The sequence below is a fragment of the Liolophura sinensis genome, chromosome 6, assembly GCF_032854445.1.
Source record: "Liolophura sinensis isolate JHLJ2023 chromosome 6, CUHK_Ljap_v2, whole genome shotgun sequence".
Taxonomy (NCBI): domain Eukaryota; kingdom Metazoa; phylum Mollusca; class Polyplacophora; order Chitonida; family Chitonidae; genus Liolophura; species Liolophura sinensis.
The window spans coordinates 49796466-49819060 of record NC_088300.1 but is presented as its reverse complement, the minus strand read 5'-3'; the positions used below and the strand labels follow the sequence as shown (position 1 = coordinate 49819060).

Here is a 22595-nt window from a genome sequence, read left to right as displayed (position 1 = left end):
TGAATTATGTTTTCATGTGACACTATGTAGTGGCCTGTTCTCAAACTATACGTCAGGGACTCTCAAGTTAAACACGGCTTTGAGTAAAAATTATCTACAGGTAGCCCAGCTTCACAATGTTTGTAGCCTGTCCAGATTGTTTTAGCATAGGAATGGTGTACATCTGAATGATTTGTGCAGAAAAACAGATGGAATGCTGATGTAATTTTACCTTTCAGGCTGCAAAGAAAAAAGGTAAAAAAGACAAAAAGGATGCTGGAGAAGAGGTGCAGGAAAACATACTTGCTGTAAGTACACAAAAAAGACGTCACATTTTCTCATCAGGTATCATTCATCGCAAAAGTGAAAATATTTTTAAGTCAAAGAAAAACATTCATCCATGACAAACAAAATCAGAAAAAACATATCAAGAATTAATTCATACATCTAGGTAATTGATGGTTACTTTCAGATATCCATCTGTCTCCATATGTATGAATAAAAGTGTGGGAATGCTATCACTGTAGCCAGTCAGCTGTGATTTGGTAGTCAACATATGACATTCATGGTACTGTTTGTTATTGTTTAGTGAAAAGTTTGCCAGAAACTTGCCAAAGGTCAGTGGTTCACTGTTGACATTCCTGTTCCCTCCATGTTACCCATAAAAGTGGTCCCCCATCATGTAAGTGAAAAACTCTTGAGTTTGGCCTTAAACAACAATCAGGGAAGTAAATGAATATGATTATACTAGTTTTGGTATGCTCTAGTTGGGACAGAATCTGAAAGGCTGTTTGTACTGGATGCAAGAGTGTTATAAGTCTGTGTGCTATGTGCTGTGCAGGATGATGTGGTAGAGGACAAAGCAGCTGCTCTGTTACCTGCTGAGACCATCACACAACTCGTCAGCAACAACTGGAAGGAGAGACTGGCTGCCATGGAGAAATTCACACAGGTTTGTTCGCAAGTATCAATATTACTGGCTGTGATGGTGGAGTGGATAGGTTGTCTGCCTCGTAAATGTTAGATCCAGGGTTCATGACCTGTTCTTCAACATGTCTAATCTTTCATTGAAAAAAAAAGCATTACACTAAACAATGTGAAAGCTAAAAACTGTAACAAAATGATAGCTGAAAGTGTAATAATGTGATCTTGAAACTCTGGACAACAGGAAAATCTTACATATATCAACCAGTTATGTAAAGCAGTCCTGACCCTGACAGGCCAGTAATCACTTGCCCTCACCTTGTTCTCAACCTTGCTTTTAAGACACAGATGTTTTGACACCAAAGTAGCTCTTTAAGACTGGACAATAAAAAAAAACGATATGAAAGTGACAATAGTTATACATAGTGTGTAATGCAGCAGGAGACCAGGTTCAAGCCCCTAATGGTTGGCTGGGAAAAAGCTGAAGATCATGTTGAATGAAAAGTCATACATGTGACATCTAAATAGCTCACATTTGTTGCGTTTCCTGTAGCATAAACATAAATGCAAAACTTGCACTTAATATGGAAAACTTTTGTGCATTTGCGTGAATGTTTTTTGACTCATTCCATGCATTCATTAATCCTGTCTTGAAAAGACAACCTTCTACAGTGTTGGCTGATAACACCTGTGAAGAACTGGTTTCTGAATTTATCTTGTTGTGATTTCAGGTTGTGAAGGGAATGAGTCGGGATGAGATTCCTGCACAGGTGTGTGTCCGTACAGTCTGTAAAAAACCTGGACTCAAGGACACCAATTTCCAGGTGAAACTTTTCTACATGACCTGTTAAAGTGTACGCCTAATGATTTGTTATTCCATTTTCTATTTGTCCTTTTGAGCATTGTACATGTATGAACTAAGTATTATAAGTGTAAGCTATTACAGGTAGGAACAAAATTCATACATTGTATTACATATTGCCATTAATATATGATAAATGTGAAATTGTGGAAAAATGATGCAGTGTTGTGGGTTTGTCTTGAAAAGCTAGCGACGTGTTTCCGCTTCAGCAGACCTATCTTCCTCCTCCAAATACTTACATGTAGATAACCATCACAAACCTTCTGACATTTAACTTTACCCTTGTAACTAGTATAAGGTGAAATATGTGAAGTATTTCTTATGTGAATATATTGCTTGAAATGCAGCTGTTTGCAAAAGTAAGATTACTTGTTTTGGAGTGGAGTATGGATGTGAATTAGATATTCTTTCCATGGTTCCATGTAAAAATCATGTACTTGTTCATTTGACAGCTTCTCACTGATTGTGTTATCGCTACAGGTGTTAAAAATAAAGTTAGAGTTGCTTGCCTTCCTGGCTAAGAACTCTGCCTTCTCCAGACGCTGTGCCTCTTTCTGCCTGGCAGAGTTAGTGGATAAGGCGGGGGATGTGAAGAATGGAAAGGTAGCTCAGGAAGCCCTCAGTTGTATAGCAGAGGCTACATCACTGGAATTTGTGGCTGCTGAGGTAAGCCACATTCTGAATTTACAGGGAAATACTGCATTTAATGTTATAATAACCCTGTTTGTTGTGGAATGTGTCAGACATGCAGACGTCAGTACCTCATTTTAGTGAAAATATCAAAATATTTCAACTCACTTATTCTATGTTTCAAAGTCAATACTATTGTTCTTAGTGATCACCGTCTTAAATAATGTCAGTGAACATAGTCCTTGTTGGTTCACTTCTTGCCTTTACAACACAAGCACCGATTACAAAAGTGGCATAAGAGTTGGGAAAGTTAATTTGGCCAGTGTATTGTTAGTATTTTTCCAATCCTGAGGCTAAATCTTCTGACTGGAGACTTCATAATGACCGGGTCTTTGTGTATGGTATGAACTACATGTGGTAGCCCACTTGCTGTTCATTTACGACAGTCAAACTCACCTGGTTTTGACTGAATCGTGAAAACGATCTTATTACTTCACTACCTGCACTGATGACACTGATTAACTTCCGTCATATTATTGACTGTGAGAGCATTGAATTTATCAAAAGGCATTCTGTTTAAATATTGAGAGCTGAATACCAGATGTTAATAATATATGTTAGTTACAAAGAAGTGAATGTTAGCTGTAGTTGGCATTAACTTATGTAATTTACTTTGAATTTCTCCTTTCCACAGGTGATCCATCTAGCGTTTGAGCAGAAGAACCCTAAGAATCAGGCTGAATGCCTTAACTGGCTTGCAACTGCCCTCAAGGAGTTCGGATTCAAGTAAGAATGGAAAATTATTAAAAGGACAAGTATTACAAATGTTCTTTTGCCTTTATATTCAAGTTCTGAAGTAGTTCATAATTTTGTCAAGATTACTGTGCTCATAGTTGTATACAAACCATCAGCCAGAGTATAGAAAGTATTAGTGTATATCATCTACTCAAATGATCATCAGGGTCTCCGTGGCCGAGGGGGTTAACACGCCAGTCTGGTACAATGACCCAGGTGCCTCTAGTCAATGCAGTCGCTGTGCCTGCTTCTTCTCTGGCTGTAAGTGGGAAGGTCTACCAGCAACCTGGTTTCCTCACACCATAATGCTGGTTGCCAGCGTATAAGTGAGTACACCAGAAAACATCAATCTAATAAATAAATAAATCAAATGAGCATCATACTTGGCAAGCATAGCCATGGAAAGGAAAAATAGATGGTGAACCTTCAATTTTCTGCTCTCTGACTTGCCAAGTTGGGTGAGCAGTAGGCCAGTAAATCAAATGTTTTCATATATTTACACACAAATAACCTACATGTATTTTATGATGAGTAAAAAATAAAACTCATAAATTGGACTAGGTGAGAACAAGGTGAGGGCAAGTGATTACTGGCCTGTCAGGTTTCACGTTGTTTGGTGTAATGCTTTTTTTTTTTTTTTCAATGAAACCCATTATGTCACTGCATAAGATTTTTCTATGGTCCAGATTTGTTAGTTTGTACGGGTTGTGCATGAACATTGCTTTCATATAACAGTTTTTTTTTCATTTGAATTAATGTTTTTGTGTTCTTGCAGAATTTCAGTGAAACCCATGATAGAGAACATTAAGAAAGCCTTTGGAGCAACAAATCCTGTGAGTGTCCATTTCTGTTACACATATCTGCATTCACACTGCGCTCTCATAATTTTCTGTTTATCACTTGATGTGGAAATAATTTTAGATTATTGGCGTTATGTATATATTGGACTAAAATTAGTTGAAAAGAATATTTAGTTGTAGAAATCTTCGTCTTTTGCTTGCATTATGTTCGAACGAATAGAACTCACAGTTCTTGTACAGTTTTAGGTTAGTTCTTGAAATTCTTCAGTAAAATTTTTACACCATATTAAATAAATAGTAAAGTATAGAAATTTAAATCATCCATTGTTAGTTGGTAGGATGGCAGGGTTAAGTTTGTAATGAATTATTATTTGCTTATGAGGAGCATCTTATGCTAACTTTGAGGACTTTGTGTCCGCAGGCGGTAAGAGCAGCTGCCTTGAACCTGCTCTCCACCCTCTACCTGTATATGGGTGCCACCCTCAGGGTTTTCTTTGACGGGGAGAAGGCGGCTCTTCTACAGCAGATTGACGCAGAATTTGAGAAGGTGAGTGTCATAATGTTAATTTACTGTCTTGGTGAATCAAGTAGTAGAATTGTTGTGTACTCTGATTTGTCATGTTTTGTCACATAAGAAATTGGTCATAAAGTAGCTGTTGATCTCTTTCGCCAGCTGAAGGGAGAGAAACCCCCCGAGCCTGTGCGGGGCTTGACCCCTAAAGGAGGAGGGGGCGGGGCTGAGGAAGAAGACGATGAGGAAGAGGAGCAGGAAGCCCCCAGCATGGCAGATCTCATCCCTAGGACAGATATCAGGTACATTCACACCTGGCCAGATTCCTGTTCGTGCCATTCAGGTGTTACATGAGGCTTCTAGGAAGTCTTTGTATAGATGTTTAGCTCTCCGGCTCTGAAGGCATAATTTGGCACTTGGGTATGTGCACCGACCAAATTTATCTCTGCTGTGTACAAAAGTCCATTTTAAGTCAGATTATGTGAAAAAAAAAAAAAAATAAAATAAACTTCCATGGTGACAGTATATTATTCTGTTAGGACAGTGTATGACATGCTGGTTCTGTTAGTCACTGTAGTCATGAAGGGTGTATTGCTTCCTTATCAGGAACGATAAAGAACAATTACCATTTAATTTTACCCATGTGTGTTACTTGTTTGCTCAGTGATAAGATCACAGAGGAGCTGCTGACAGAGATGAGTGACAAGGCCTGGAAAATCCGAGCTGAGGGGCTACAGAAGGTGGTCTCCATCCTCAATGAAGCCAAGTTTGTGTCAGCGAACATTGGGCAGTTACCTGAGGCGCTGAAAACAAGGCTGGGTGACTCCAACAAAATACTGGTGAGAAACGCTGAGGCCTGCTTTACAAAGCTTTCATAGCTCTAATTCTTAACCAAAACAATGATTTCAGTGAAAAATTCTTAAATAAAAAGAATCCTCATGAAAGAAATAAATTAATAAATTGATGTAGAGTTTTAAAGGCAAGACCACTCTAAAATGAAGAAAACTGTCCAGGATGATAGTTGGATTTATTTTTTGGGGAATTTTTCTAACATTCTAAAATTGTGTTAAAAGTTCAGACTATGTCACATCTATACTTTTTGCCTGAAATAATTTGTTTCAAGGTCAAAGCGGTGAATGCATTCATAGATCTGTATGTACATGCATTTTGAATGATGAAATGTAGCAGCCTTATGCGACGTCAGTGATAGCATTGTGGTCAGAAAAGGCCACCGTAGAATAAAATATTTAAATCTCCAGCAGCCTGCAGATTGTCATGGGTTTCTCGCAGGCTCTGCCCAGTTTCCTCCCACCATAATAAGTGAAATATTCTTGAGTACGGCGTAAAAGTGTTTTCTTTGCCTTTAAATCATTATTAATTTGCCATGTTAGGGAATACCTTGATGTACTTTCCCTTGAACATTTTGCACCACAAAGTGCGTAACAACTGGGAAACAGTTTTTTATGTATTAGTTCTAGAAAAGTGTTTTTTACTCTTTGTTCAGACGTATTTTGGATCCATGTGTACCATTACTAATCCATGGCACAGAAATTTGACATAGCTTTGTAGACACATAAGTATAAAATTCCTGTCTTTTATCATGAGCCATTCACTTAATGAGTGGCACAAGTGCAAAGTGACTTCTTCCTGCGACTTTTAGGGACATACCCTGCATAAATTTTGAATCCCTGTTGTTGAAAATGGTGATTTTTTTTTATTTTAATTTAAATATATAAAAAATAAATAAAAAATTAAAAAAAAGAAGATAGTATTGCTTTTCGTTTGCTTATGTCAGGTGAACACAACCCTGGGCATCTGTCAGAGCCTTGGCACAGCTCTAGGACCCCACTGTAAGGGCCACATCAGGGTGGTGGGACCAGGGATGGTCACCTGTATGGGAGACAGCAAGGTAATGGACAGCAGGTTTACAGCCAGAATTTGCAGAAATTTGAATATATACATATAAGACATTTTGAAGTCAAGTCTCATAAAGTTTCAATGTTTCTTGTACATGTTTTTCTTTGGAAAATATTTCAATACTTTGAGAAAAAGAAGTATGCTTTGATTGACTAGTGGGATTCTGACGGCCTGCACAGAGAGTTGCAAATACATGTACATGTAGCAGTAGAAACACATACCACTGTGCTGTGGTGCTTCTAAGTGAGGACACTTATAGATTCATCCCACTGATTTTTATAAATTCATCAACCCATTGACAGTGATGAATTCATCATCTCACTGATGGTGATGCATTCAGTCTGACCATTAAATGGTGGTGAATTCGTCCTACTGATTGTGGTGGATTCAGTAGATAAAGGCTGATGGATTTATCCCACTGACTCCTGGTTTCTCACTGTTTTTGAATTACAAAGTAACTTCATCATGCATGGCTTGTTTCCATTGTAGCCTCAAGTTCGTGCCAGTGCACTGAACGCAATGAACATCTGGGCAGAAAACTCCACACTGTTGCCATTTGTTGAAGCGGAAGTTTTCAGTGATGCCTTGAAGTTGGAAAATCCAACATTACGAACAGAGGTTTGAACTTCACTTGAAGACCACTCCATAATGTCCTAGTGATAAACTTTTATTGTCATGAAATGAATTACGAATGTTTCAGATTTTTTTTTTCTAGTTACTCATACATAAGTTTCAATATTGCTCCAGTCATTAGAATAGCTGGTGGATTTTTAAGGTTGTAATTAAACCTGATATCTGTACCCTGCATATTGCATAAATATGAATAACTTTGTCCTGAGAACATACCTTTGCTTCTGGATGTAAGAATATTTGCTGTGAGGAAGCTTGACCTTTTGCAGGCCATTCTCACTTTTGGAACTTCTGAACTTCTGCTTAAATCATTATCCTTTTTTTTTACGTGCTTTGAATGAAAACCTGTAAAGTTGATGTTCAGAAGAGCTGTGATGTGTGGTGGATGTGTTTCAGTTACTTGGCTGGCTGGCTGAGAAGTTGCCGCCCCACAAACAGTTACCTGTGGAGCTGAGGGCGTGTGTGCCCCATGTGCTGGCATGCCTGGAGGACAGGAATGGAGAGGTGAGGAAGAAGGCTCAGGAGAGTCTGGTGCCATTCATGATCCACACTGGCTATGACAGCTTCCAGAAGGCCACCAGCAAGCTCAAGGTCAGTCAGCATGGTTTCTATTGGTCAAACTTAATAGGTATACCCCTTCTTACCACCATTGTCACAATCTGATTAGTTTTAGAAGAACATTGCATATTTTTTTGATTTTAACCAGATTTTACTATTTTTGTAATTTTTCTTGGGTTTGAATGTGACTGAGCAGATTTGAACTGTCTAAACATGTGGCTATGTTTCTCAATGTCCCCCTAACATGAAGGGTGGGGATGTTTTGTGCATGTCATGTAACAGGATTTTCAACCAGTATCAGATATTAATTAATTAGTAATTTTTTTTTAAATGAATATGTTCCAAATTTGTTTCCCATATTATACACTTGTTTGGATTTGCACTGCCTTAGGGTGCTTAGCCAAATAAAGTTCAAGAACCAATGATTCGAGATCTAAAGGTTTCGCGTCTGGTGAATTTGGAAACGGATCAGGAGACCCGCCTATTCTCGCTGTCTTTTTGCGACTGGTCAAAACGGAATCCCAATTGAGGCTTGAAGATCTCAAGACAAGTGCGAGATGACTGTCGTCACATTCAAACAAAGACAAAAGTAGTTCCCCATGCACCTCTCCCCCCATAGAGATGGTGAAAGCCAAACCCGGGGTACCGGCAAGCTCAGTAGGTTAATGCATGATGTTTTGGTCCCTAAAACAAATTAAAGTTATTGTGTTTGAGCATTATTAAATACTTTTCTTCTTATGTATTACAAGTGGAAGAGAAAATTTGCACCCAAAGATCAACATAGATTTACCAGTGTAGGCCTATTAGAGGACTTCTGCCAGTGATCATTTAAATCATTTTTTCACTTGAATTGCATGGGTATCTTCTTGACGGCTGTGTAACATAAGACGCCTTTACATGTATTTGAGGACATTGTCTAAAACGTTTTGACTTTTTGTTTTTTTTCACAGTTTCGTTCGGATAAAGCATTTCTTGCTGCCAAATATGGGAAAGTAATCAGCAAAGGGTTGATTATCTGCATGGCTTAAAGAATCTCATTCTCTTTCTTCACGCATTTAGTTTTATTCTTCTGTCACTGAAATAACTTTTTAAAAATCTTTTTGGAATTTATATTTTCAGATGAAATCTTGTATATTATATTTGTAGGTTGTATCCATGATCGTGGTTACCTGCGCAGATAAGTTAAAACAATATACACATAGGACTGGGCAGATAGAATTGACATGCCTCCCTAATAATAAAATGTAGTTTTCTAACAAGAACTACAAACATATTTAAGTACTCTGTAATTTATTACCACACTCCACTCTTTAGATTTAACAATATGCAGGAAATGATAATGTACAGTTGTTGATGTGGACTACCTGTACAGAATGAACAATACACTTTATTCGGTAGTTTTACTTTAGAACATAATCTTTGAAGATAAGCTAATCAGACACATGAACAGTGAATCTTTTTGTAGTTCTCGAAATAGTTTTCCTTTATGATGTGCTTAAAAGTTAATATAATAACTCTTTTGCATAATACTCAATTTTTTATCTCTGTCATGCTGCTCTTTTAATATACCTTAAGTGGAATATGTGTTGTGAATTCCATTCAGCTATTGACACTTGCTCATGTTGATAATCAGTTTATACACGTTTAAGAACTTAATCTCCAGGTACCGTCAGATGATAATCCCCTCCATGAGCATGAGTCACTAATATCGTATATAACGCTTGTCCATGCCAGTAATTCGCATCGTGAATATTATGAACGAAGAACAGTCAAGTCACCACACCTCTGATACCGATTCTGACACTGACTACTGGGTGTTTTCCACTGATGATGAAGAAGAAATTTCACACTCTGGCTGCACTTCAGTAAAGCTTGGAAAAAAAATCAGTGGATGACAAATTTTCCCAGTTAATGCCAGAAGTGCACCAGTTCATTCATGACAATTCCGCCGAAGCCCATAAGAGACTCAGAGATGCAACCAGTTACTCCAGTGGTTTATCCTAAGATGTTGTCGGACGACACATTATCTCTACTTTACCTGAGATTTCTTCTGTATCAAGAAGCAAAATCCACCGTTTGATGAGACCTCAAAGGGCCAGAGTTAATAATGCTAAACGTTACAAAGTATTGTTGAAGCTAGAGTTCCCCCCAAAGAAGAATGACTCCACCAAAGACTGTCCTGATTTTAGATATTTGCAAGCTGCTGTGACATATGCCCTGGAGTTAACAACTGTTTGTGAACAGAATGTGTCACATTCTCCTGTGACAGCAAAAACAAAGTAAATGCAGGACCCTTGCCGTTAGTTGATTTTTTTAAAGTAATCGATTTTTCACAGGTAACGACCAACCAAATTGTCCTGATCATGCTTTTCCGCATCCAGGCTGTAAACTGACCCCATCCACCTATGTGCAGATGAAAGCCAGGAAGAGAACACACAGCTTGACCAGCGTGTCCTCGTCAAATGATGGTCCGCTGGATGTTTATCTCCAGACCAGTAAATTTCAGAACAGTACAAGCCATAGCCATGCTTGCCATTTGCATGACCTCCATTTGTCATTTGTGAGGGACAAAGTAAATCCCAGTAGCATTGTTGCCATCATAGCAGTCGGTAGTCCTGATTGGTCTACTAAATCTTTGGTAAATTTGATCATCTACGGACGTCTATGGAGAGATCTGAATTTAGATGGATTAATCCCTACGGCGTATGCCCTCAGGCACAATCGACAAAATCTGATTGAGAGATGTTGGGTTCCCCCTTCAAAGTGGCTGAAGGGAGTCACCGATCCTGGGCTTCTTCCCAGTGAAGATCTGACACATAGCCAACAGAGAGGCCTTAGTGAAGAAGAAGTGAGGAGAAAGGAAACTGACGTCGTCAACCGAGACATTGACATTTGTGAGAGATACTGGCATGGTAAAAAGATAAATGGATTTCCTGTTACAGTCCACAAGGTGCCCTGCATACCCACAGAATGTCCAAGCAACGACCTCGACACTGTCAAATGATGAACGCACCATCAATGGCATGTGTCAGAGATGATCCAGTTTTGTCAAGCACCCTTATAGGAATGATGTTCATTGTGGCTATGTATGTTATAGGATACGTTCAGAAGGATCATGGAATTCCTAGCAGAGCCAGGAAGGATGTAAATATGTGTTGGCTTCTGTTGCCGATCGACAACATCACGAAAAACTAGTTCACTGAATACATTTTAGTATTCTAGTTCACTGTCTTCAGTGGGATTTGTAGTGCTGAACAATGTTAGTGTCCATTCTCTATTGTCCATGTACAGTTTAGATAAAAGAAGATTGTGCAAATTTTTTCTTTCTTGCTTTGTTTCAAATTGAGATCATGTTCCTACAGTATGTAGTAGTTTTGTTGAAACTGCACATGCTGAACCCCAAAAGATTAATCTGTTAATTTTACCAGAAAGTCTGTAGTGATGCTAGAATGCATTATGTTATCATTACAAAATATTCTGTGAAACTCAACACAGTATCCTGTTAGTCTAACAGAATCTTTACGTTGAATTAATAGAATATGTGTGTCGTATTTAATAGAATACATTCTAGCATCAGTCAGACTTTCTGTTTTAAAATTAAGATTGATTTTTTTTTAGTGTATATGCTGACCATGTGACCGTGGTAATTTGCCTTATACTCACGATGAATTTAAAAATGAAAATCTCATATGCACTGTAGACAGTAGACGGGTATCAGCAGCAGCAAAAAGATAATCTCTACATAGCCAATTTTCTCAATTTTTTCCATTCTCTGAAGGTTGCCTTTGGTGAACAGGTTTATAAGTCAGAACACCTCTCACAGTGTGATTCCTAGCTGAGCTGACATTGAGCAAGTCAGGACGTTATTAGACTTTGAATGGTTTTCCCTGCTTTCATCTTGCATTTAATGTAAAGTATCCTTTTTTGCAGACTTGATCATATATTTAAACTTGAAAACATTTCAGTAATTTTATTAGAATTGGTACATTCACAATGCACTGTTCCGGGAGCACATTGTTATTTGTTGCTGATCATGTAACGTCAAAACCGATATGTTTTTTAATGTCTCTGACATCTTCCAGTTGCACAAGGCTTACAGCATTATTTCATCTCCAGAAAGGTTAAGTGTTTTGATTTTCATTATATTTGACAAATTTTATACTGATCATAAGATTACTGTGACGCTCTGGTAGTTCGGGATTAGTTATATTCATGTGTGTACCGATAACGGAGTTGTGCGGTTTTCAGACAGGTGAATGAATGTATCAGTATTTGACACTGCTGAGCTGAAGTCTCCATTGAAAGGTGATTTCATTAAATTGAGAGCAATCGCGAGCTGGGCGTTGAAATTGCAGACGTGAAATATAATTGGAAATGGTGTGAAATTTCCTGCTGCAATCGAGAATCAGTCGTTGGCGAACTTGAAACTTTACAATTGAAACCCTCACGCATTTTGGCTACACTCCCTTACTAATGTGCAGAAAGTTTTCAGATATTACCAATAAGATTTTGATACCATTGTAGCCTGCTTCTAAAGACCAAATCATGGGTATAATAGAGAAAGCCCGTGCTAATGTCCCTGCCAAGCCAGCCAAGAAAGCTGCTAAAAAGCCAGCTCCAGTTGCAGCAGCCCTGCCCCCCAAACAGGAAGTGAGGGACGAGGATGATGAGGAAGTGGAGAGTATCATCTCTGCTGCCTGTAAATCCACCCCGGCCGCAAAGGGCAAATCTAAGGGGGGAGTCTCAAAGGCAAAGGTAAGGCTAGTTCTCTTTTTCATGTCAGATGATGTTCGGGATGATTTTTATAGACTTTTCTTTTGTTCACCCATGTTGTCATCTTTTGGTAAGATTAGTAAGCATTACTGTCCATGTTCAAATGTAACCCAAAATTGGAGTTGTGTTTAAGTAATGTTTGTGTTTCCCGGTTGCAAACTTTAAGTAAGAATAAGGTAGTGTTATAACTATTGTCCGTCATTTAGGCTCTTAAAACGTCAACCATTTGTTTTCCTGCCAGGCCCCACCCCCCAGCAGTAAAAAGAAGAAGGAGGAAGAAGATTCAACACCAGCCATTATTACAAATGTGTCGAAAGAACAGAGGCTTAAAGAAGAAAAGGCCCTTAAGGTGAATTATGGATTTAAGAGATATGTTCTGACCAGCATGTGGCTCTAATATTTGCTTCGTGGCAAGAAGCTGTCATAAATTATGCATAATTCCTAACCACCATGCTATAATTGAAAACTGTACAACATAAAACAGCAATCGGAAATTATTGTTAATTTCCATTTCAAACTCGGTTCCCACTATGATATGGTTGCACTGTTGCTGAAGGCGCATGACGCCATGACCATTAATTCATTCATTCATTTCAGACTCTTAAGTGGAATTTCAGTGAACCTCGTGCTGAGTTCTTGGAACAGCTCAAGTTACAGATGGAACGTAACTTCAACAAAGCTGTAATGGCTCAACTGTTCCATGCTGACTTCAAACAGCATATCAAGGCCATAGAATCCCTGATGAAGGTGGGTGACCTGTACATAGGTGTATAGATAAGTCTTTATGAGCTGTGAACGTTCAGGCACAAGTTTTCTGGATAGCCTTACTCTCAGAAGTTGATATTTTTACGGTTTTACATACGTGTTTTCCAGCTCAGTTACCTAACGAAGCAGTGATGTCCATACTTGGCTTCCTTTCCCCATAAATTTGACATCTGTTAGACAAGTACGGCAACGTCAAACCGTTATGAAATAAATGCTATACATAACCATTCAAGCCAAGTTAGAGTATTGATCAAATCTGTCATATCAGTGTTCAGAGGATGACACAAATATTTCAGCATGTATAAAAATCTTTCAGCCTGGTTTCCTCCCACAGTAATGCTGGCTGCAGTCGTGTGAGTGAAATATTCTTTAGTATGGTGTAAAACACCAATCAAATAAATACATAAAGATCTTTCACATATTTGTTTCACAAAAACCAGATTTACTGTGATAAAATGGAAAAAAAAATCGTCACACAGTAGATAACATGCCAAAATTGCATGATTTTCTTTTATTTTAGAGGAACAGTAGAGAATATTTGTTATAGAGAGCTTGATGTTGTGAATAAAATTATTACTTTATTTTTTAAATTTTTATCTTCCCATTTGAAAGTTAATTGCAAATGTCAGTAACATTTTTTTACTTTTTTTTTATGCAGCTTCTAGAGAATAACCTGGAAGGGACAGCAGCCAATCTGGACCTCCTGCTGCGCTGGATGACCTTGAGATTTTTCGATACAAACCCGAGCATGTTGAACAAAGCTCTGGAGTATCTGATCAACTTGTTCACAGCCCTGGCTGAGATGGACTACCGCATGACCGACTCGGAGGCTGGATCATTTATACCCTACCTAGTCAACAAAGTAAGAGCAGAAAAAATATAATCAATATTTATATTTATTTAGCAGTTATTTTCTTCATGTTTTACATAGTACTTCATTTGCAGAAAATTTTGCTTATTTAAGCACAATCTGGTGTATGAACAGAGTCTGTAAGAACCCATCAGCTGGAGCTTGGTTTAAACATTGAGGCTGTTTTAAATGATTTAAGTGCTATAAATTTAGCACAACTTGAACCTGGAGAATATGATTATACATATAATTCATATTATATTGTTTATTGTTTTAGTCTTATCATCCAGTGTTTTCTGTTTCTTCACAGGTAGGAGATCCTAAAGACAATGTCAGACGAGAAGTGAGGACAATCTTCAAACTGATCTGTAAAGTTTACCCAGCCAGCAAAATGTTCAGCTTTATCATAGATGGTCTTAAAGCCAAGAATGCCAAGTTACGAACAGGTACTTCTCCATTTGTTTTGTAAACGTTTAATCCTGTTTGACTGTTTTCAGTTATATGTGTTTAGTGAAAGCCTGTAAATATATACCAGACTAGACCATCCATCCTGATGGTTCACAGCGATAATTGCACATGTTTAACACGTTTTTATCATCCCTGCTACCCTTCACCTTCAGAAGGTGAAGAGTCACTTGTACGGCAGTGTTCTGTGAATATAGTTGCCTGCTCACTCTGATCAGTTGTGGTCTATAAATGGTCAACTTCATGCTTCTAGGGCACTTTTCTTCAGCTTGCAAAAATGCAGGTTAATAGCAGGTGGTTGAGCAGTTGAAAGCACAAAGCTGGTATTTCCAGACCACTGTTTTATTTTGCTTGATAGAGCCAGTTTTAATGCTAATGTTTAATGAATATTAGCTTCATGTATGCCCTTTTGTTCTTTATTCCCTCTCAGAATGCTTGGAAGAGCTGGGATGTCTGATTGAGTATTACGGAGTGAATGTGTGTCAGCCGTCCCCAGCCCAGGCCCTGAAGCTTATCGCTCAGCAGATTGGGGACCGGGATAACTGTGTGAGGTCGGCCGCGCTTAACTCCCTTGTGTCGGCACATCATATCCTGGGTGAACAGACGTACAAGTATATCGGGCGTGTATGTGATTTATTATTAATATTTACAAATTATGTTTCGCACATGAACAAAATTGTGATAATTTTATCTGCATCTTGTAATTGTGAGGGTTTCTCTGGTTGTTCAATATTAACCAAAACAAGGCTTAGTTTCATGATGTGTACTTAGTGTTAGGAAACCCTTAGCTAAGTGCACTTCATGTCTCTACCACATACATGTAATTGTAATGAAGGGCTTACTTAGCTATAAAATGCATTTCATGAAACCAGTGCCTGTTTTTACTGTACCAATATTGATCAGCATGAAATGAACATAAAGTAAATTCCTAGGTTTACATTTCATATTTTTTCCTGAAATTTACTTCCCCAGTATCACAAAATCCAACAATGAAAGAAAACAATCGATTAATATTTGTTATGTTTAACTTTAGATTTTTTGTGTGTACATGACCTGCACAACTGCTTTACTATTTCATATAGCAAAACAGTGTGATAGAAACCATAGTTCAATCGTTTCCGGGCCATTTGACAAATAGACAGTGGAAAAAAACCCATAAAACAAGAACAAACCACATGTGACAAATATATTTTGTGTGAATGCCTGTTGACCTCTTTTGAACATTTTGGAATTTTAAAGACAATGAGACAAAATGAACCTTTCCCATTGTCAATCATCAATTCCTTCCCAAGGTTTTACATTTTATAGCGCAATAAAATAAAACAGTATTGTTCAGTATTAATGAAATTATTCCAGCAGTGCATTTTTTGTGTGTGTGTGTGTGTTTAGTTGAAGGATAAAGACCAGAGTTTGTTGGAGGAGAGAATAAAGAGATCAGCCAAGAACAAGCCTCCCCAAACCCCACAGCCTACTCATCCCTCAAAGAGTAACCGAGACAGGCCGAAGAATGGCGCACCTCCCACAGACAAGGGGGACAGGTGAGGGCAGTCTGTCAAACTGGCTTAAAAATGCACAAATTGCTTGGTTTTTACTTCCTAATATGGAGTATATGATGTGGCCTAGTGTATAAAAGTACAAGGAAACATCACCTTTTTTCATGGGGCATAAAAATGGTTTTTATCAACAGATTTCTTAAGGCCCCATTGGTCAGTCTGCAAACTAAATAGCCTGCTATGATGACGTCATCGGAGCTGACTGTCAAAACTACTTTGTTGGGGAGTGCCTAAATTGAGGGTATCTAAGCCAGCCCCGCGTTCCCAATATGTTCATTGGTGACATCTGTATATTTCTGACACATGCACACCATCCCACATTGTTTTGTAATGGTTATGTCCTTGATCTGTGTGCACATGAGGTTAAAGTTTTTTGCATTTTATGGGAATCTGTGCGACACCTGAAACTTTACATTAACCTGAACATAGTTTCGTTGAGCACTTCCTGCTTTTGTAATCCCTATCCATGGTGTTTCAGTGCCACTGTTCGAAACCCCAAGTCAGCGCCGACGCCCAGTCGGCCCATCAAGAAGATCGAGTTCTCTCTTGAGGTGGAGGAGGTGGACTTGAAGGAGGTGGATCTCAATCTTGCAGACCTTGACTACATTAGTAATATTCTGGCGGAAAAGGTGGAACTGCCAAAAACAAACACGTTGGTATCTTGTTTCTCATTCTACTCACCTAAACCACCCACCGTCAGTCAAGCAACACCAATTTTATTTGGTGTTTTTATGTTGCTGTTATGATTTTCCTGTTATTCAAGGCTTTCCGATCTTGTAAATGTGTCAACGTGAAAAATTGCTGAGGTACTGTAATTTTTCAACCTTTTCGCATGTGTGCAAAGTGTTTATTCAAACATATTCTGAAGGCATTTTTCTGTGTAGACTGATAAAATTATAGTTTTTGTGAAGTCAGGAAATTGGCCAACTTAACCTGAGTCTCCAAAATAAAATAAAAAATTGGACTTTTAATAAATTGAACCAAAAGTTGCTGTTTTTATGCAAAAAGGGTGAGGAATTACAGTAGTCCACATTTTCCACAAATTAGATGATTTTCAAGTTGGACCCTATGGGATGAAGTTACCGGATATGCCAGATATGGATTGAAAGGGGCATTTTAATACACACACATGCTTTGTCATGGTGAACTTGTAAGTGTCTGAGCTTAGATTGTGGCCAAAACAACTGACTTTTGATCCATTTTGCTCAGGTCAGAACTCAGATGTGGCTTGAAAATATTTTATCTTTAAAACTACTGGGCCAAGTTGACCAGCCCTGATGGCTCAGTTTTTAAACAGTCCACTTCGGGGGCGGTAGATGCAAGGCCAATCCAAGGTCCGAACACACTGAAGATTTTAAAAGGGGAAGTTGTAGCTTCCTCGCTTGACGTTCAACATTAAGAGTATAGTGCACCGACGGGTTGACCCGTATCAGTATAATGGCTCAGGTGTGGCAACTTACTTGCCTTCAGTGAGTCTCAGTGAAGCAGCACTAGATAAAAGAGAGGTGGAAATTTGTCCTGCAACAAGGAAGCACAGTACACATACATGCACTGTAAGGACTCCTTCATCGTCATATGACTGAAAAATTGTTAAGTATGACATTAAACCGTAATCACTAACTCGCTTAATCACTGAGCCAGGTTCATTAAGATTTCATGCATGGATTCCTCTTCTAGATACCAAGAACAGCTTAGATTGTGGTCATTTGAAACCCTTTTGCTTGCAAGCAATTTCTTAGTTTAGATGTTGTCTCATAGCTGTTCTGAACCATAAAAAATGATCAGATCTCTTTGATAAAAAAAACTCTTTATTGAAAAGTATTAAAACTATTTCTTTCACAAGAAATCGTTGCACTAGCCCTAGAAATCTACAAAATTCAGTTACATGTTATTTGTCATCACTTGCTCTTTGCCGAGACGCGAGAAGCTGGAAACTTTGAATCTCCAAAATTACTGAGACATAACTTCCTACAACATAAATTCACTGACAGGTATATTAGAGATCAGGTTGTGGTTACCTTGACTAACAGTTGACCTATTTTCTGGTTAGATTTCATATTCAGCTTGATATTAACATTATATCTTCAAAACTAATGTGCAAAACACAGCAAAAGCTATATATATTCTCTGGATGGTCCCCAGTATCTGGTTAAATTGTTAGGTTCTTCATCAGATAGTTGCATTACATTTAAGCTTAAAGCATGCAAAGGAACTTATTAATGATAAAGGACGCTGTAAATCAGTGGTGTTTAAGCATGCAGTTATTATCAAAATGATTCAGTTGTGTCACTGGAAATGTAAGCTTCATAAAGCTGTGAAAATTAGTTTCCTACACCCCATGGCTCAATGTGTTTCAAAATATTGGTTGCAGAGGTGGTTGATAGGTTGAAGAACTAAGGTATATACAAGTCATGATGTAGAATTGCTCTGGTATAGACTATTCTAGCTCTGGTGAACACATTGTATGCAATTATCATGTATCAAAGCTTTTTGTCCTGAATTGTGACCGGCATGTTTTGCTGTTTGATCATGTTTTAGGCCCCGACCTTGTTCACCATCCACATTTGTTGATCTCTTGACAAATGATGCTTCCTCGGCTATTGGTCTTGTGATTTCTGACATAGCCAGCACAGATACTTTGTCATCAATTCAAGCCCTGGCGCAGGTAGGCTGTTTCAGGTGTACTTATTACCAATATTCATTCAAACAAATAAACAATTGTAAAAGGCCTTTTGCCAGATGTTTTTCCTTATCAAGGCAGAAGACAAGTGAAGGGATGTGAAATGTGAGGGAGGCTATTTATTTAATACAAGGTATCTTATTGGTTTCTACAAAAAATGTAAAACACAATGAATTACCTGCCAAATGGGTGGCGAGGCGAAGAGGCTGTCACATTGTGTAAATCATTCCAACTGTTGACCATTATTGGTTATAATTGTCACATGGCATTCTCTCCTATGTGATATATATATCTTGGCTTTGATGGTCATGGCTTTCTGCCCAGTTTCCTCCTACTATAATGTTGGCTGCTGTTGTATAAGTGAAATGTTCTTCAGTGTGGTGTAAAACTACAATCAAGTAAATAAATAAATCATGAAGCACACAAGATGTGATTTCAGTCCTGGTTTCAGGGAAGAAATTTATAAATTTACCTGCTTTCATCATTCTTGATAACAAGTAGCTGGCATCATTTGCGGGGCAGTTTGCACAATCTTGCGTTTGGTGAAAACCACTTGTCTGCCATCATTGTGGTATGGAGAAGTTCATCAGGAACTTGTGGAAGGTTGCTGGTTTACCTTGTGCACTTGAATTTCCTCCAAAAGTTATACTGGCCACCATTGTATAAGTGAAAAATTCATGATTATTGAGTTAAATAGCAAATAATTGAATGCACATGGTTTGTTTTAGCTGATAAATTATCAAGTTGTATGTGGATATAATAAGTAATTCTAACTGCAAACAAACAAATGATGGCTGTTTTGAGAATAAACTAATTCTGCCACCTTTTCAACCACTACTGTGACCAATATTTTGAAACATCCTGAAAGAAGTATAGGGTGTAGATGAATAATTTGCACAGTTTTACAAAGCTTGCATCTCTAGTGCCACAAACAAATCATTTTTGCCATTATTTGCATTATAATTGTATGTATAAAATTCTCTGAAAAAAGTGCTTTAGGGGTCGAAAAGGTTGAAGATTTACATTAGTTTTTTGATACTGATCAGTCATGTTTGTGCATGTATAGTTAGAGTGATGACATCAATGGGCCACGCTGTTGTATAACTGAAATATTCTTGAGTGCTGCATAACACACCAATCAAATAAATCAAGCAATCTGTCAGTCAGTTCAGTGACGACTTCTGCAATGACAACTTTTCAGATAAATGAAGTGTTGAAGGACAAGGAGAAACGAGAGCTGATGGTGAACCACATAGACAAACTGTTGCTGACGTTATCCATGCAGCTCAAGATGGTCTACTCCAAACACATGGCTGACGAGATGACACTCCAGGAGGATGTGATGAAACTCTACCGTTGCCTGCTGGGAACTGTTCTAGATGTAAGTCGTTTCAGTATAACCTGTTGAACAAACCCTCCCAGCCACCATGGACACCACTCACAATTTTTGTCTGTTCTCGTGTTTGACCTGTTGGCCAATTGCCACTCCCTTGTACCTGTAATTAGTCTCCTGTCGTTCCCCAGGTTTATATCTCATCTGCCAATCCGTCACAAATCAGGTTTCCAAACTTTCTTTTCAAAATAACACTTATTACTGAAATGATAGTTGGTATGTGACAGCCCAAGTTTGAGTTTGGGCCATGTCAGACAGCTACAACAAAATTCTGACTTTTTTCCTGTCGTGAATTTTAATAGCTTTCTGGATTTTTTTTTTTTTTTTGTCAAAAAGATTTACAATAAATAACACTGTTTAACCCCTTTAACTGAACAAAACCTATTTCACTTTCTGTAAAATTTGCCTGATGGAACTTCTCAAGACAATGCTGAATAAGTCACATGTCATTGAGTAAGGCTGGAATGACATCAAGGGAGTTTGAACGTACAGCGTCATTTGTGGCTCTACCTCAGTGATGGGTGGTCATGTGTTCTTGCATGAGGTCACATCAGCCAAAAGTGGAAACCACAGAAAACTTTTGTTTTTGTATTATCCTCCGAAACTAAAACAACAGCAGTTTTAATACGTTGCATTATTTGTACAGTTTAGGAAAGCAATTCAGGCAATCATGAGCTATATCACTTAACCCTACTTATAATGAAGACATTCCCTGTTTCCCTCTCGCCATGATCCTGGTCTCCATCATATACGTGAAAGTTTTTTCAGTATGGCATAAAACAGCAGTGAAATAAATAATAGACACTAACATTGGGAGTACTTGGAAAATGGTTAACCTGCTATTTACTATCACATCATACATGTATTTTTTTTTGTTAGCAAGAAACAGTGGTGTTCAGTATAATTCGTTTTATTGCCATTCTGTCCATTAGGTCTTTCAACACAAGAACCTAGGGAGACAAGCTTCCAGGGATATCCTCAAAGATCTGCTGAGTAATTTGGTGACCAACCTTCTGGTCAAGAGATTAGAAACACTTAAAGATGGTCCCCAAGTCATCAAGACTGTCCATGTGGCGATCGTCAAGATGGTGAGAAATAGTGATCCGACCATAATTATAGGGTGAGTGTAGAGAGGAACATTGTTTGAATGATGGTTGTAACCATGGTACCTCCTAGAAAATATCCTTAAAGATATTGTGTTCCAGTGCAGCTCATGCGTGGGAGGGTCTGCCAGCAACCTGTGGATGGTTGTGGGTTCCCCCCGGGCCGTACATGGGAAGGTCTGCCAGCAACCGGCAGATGGTCGTGAGTTTCCCTAGGGCTGTGCCTGGTTTTCTCCCAACTTAATGCTGGCCACCATCTTATAAGTGAGATATTCTTGAGTACGGCATAAAGCACCAACTAAATAAAAAAAAAAAAAGATATTTATAAGAACTTACTAAGGATGGTTTTTGGTAAATGGAATATATTAAATGTGTATGCCTTGGGAAATTGTAAACCACTTGGAACCAAATATTAAGGTTCTTTAGTTCTCTCATTTATATCCTATCTTATACTGTATATATGTTGAAACTGACTAAATGTGTTCCCTGATGGAAGTATGTGTGTGTAACAGATACTGTATGATTCTTGTACTTTCAGAACTGTGATAAAACTTTTACATGAGTGTTTGGGGAGTGAGACCTGTTCTACTAGGTTCATAGATATCGTAACCAAGGTGAGAAGAGGACGTGTACTCATTATTAGCTATATCGAATACATGTGAGCTTGATTGTAATTCAGAAAATTCATCAAGCAGCCTACATGTGTTAGCAATACATGTACAAATCATTTAGTGCTAGAAATACACTTCTAGTGGTTGGAAACTCTGCTCGTATCAGTTTTGTAGTGACAGTATTGATCAGTACCAGAGATGAACTCAGTCTAAGTGCTGAAGCTGTGGTTGTTCGTCTTTTACAAGACTGAAATGTTGTTAGATGATACTTTTCAGGGGGCAGTAAGATGTCTTACCTTAATGATGATGTAGGGTATATGTATTTGTGACAGACAAACTGTTTTTGCTTCGTTGGTTTCTTAAATTATGCTTTACATCTCTCCACCTGATGTGACTTTTACAACCTAGTTTTGACAGGAATTGGAACTGAAATTGTGCACTAAATTATGTAGATACGATAATGAAAGTCGATTACCTGCACAAATACTTACCTGGTCCATTTTCTATAGAGGATTACTGTAAAACATATAAAGTTTTGTCTTACGTCCATCGCAGTGTCAAATTGCAGTCATATGTCTGCATTTTTCATTGCTACAACAAGACATAAGCCTACTCGGTGGGGGATGGGGGGAGGGGGGGTAACCTGGCAAGGGTCTAAATTTGTTGGCAGAAACAGTGACATAATTTAGATTTATGAAGGGCAAAGGTCTAAAACCGTCAAAAATACCCTCTGAGAAATAGTCCCAGTGTAATGACCCAGAAATCTCTCACCAATGCGGTAGCTTTGAGTCCAGCT

The 22595-nt window shown here is 38.3% G+C and overlaps 1 protein-coding gene across 1 annotated transcript in view; it reads left to right on the top strand.

Moving 5' to 3' along the window:
- Nucleotides 1-22595, top strand: part of LOC135469067 (cytoskeleton-associated protein 5-like) — a 43921-nt gene that overhangs the window by 11843 nt on the left and 9483 nt on the right. The window contains 24 exon segments of the mRNA XM_064747592.1: nt 219-287; nt 821-931; nt 1635-1727; nt 2246-2431; nt 3090-3181; nt 3966-4023; nt 4412-4537; nt 4664-4803; nt 5166-5340; nt 6297-6410; nt 6908-7036; nt 7445-7639; nt 12131-12361; nt 12621-12728; nt 12977-13126; nt 13803-14006; nt 14305-14440; nt 14890-15083; nt 15849-15997; nt 16491-16664; nt 18551-18677; nt 19894-20073; nt 21018-21205; nt 21727-21802. Of these exon segments, the coding sequence (XP_064603662.1) occupies nt 219-287; nt 821-931; nt 1635-1727; nt 2246-2431; nt 3090-3181; nt 3966-4023; nt 4412-4537; nt 4664-4803; nt 5166-5340; nt 6297-6410; nt 6908-7036; nt 7445-7639; nt 12131-12361; nt 12621-12728; nt 12977-13126; nt 13803-14006; nt 14305-14440; nt 14890-15083; nt 15849-15997; nt 16491-16664; nt 18551-18677; nt 19894-20073; nt 21018-21205; nt 21727-21802 (3405 nt within the window).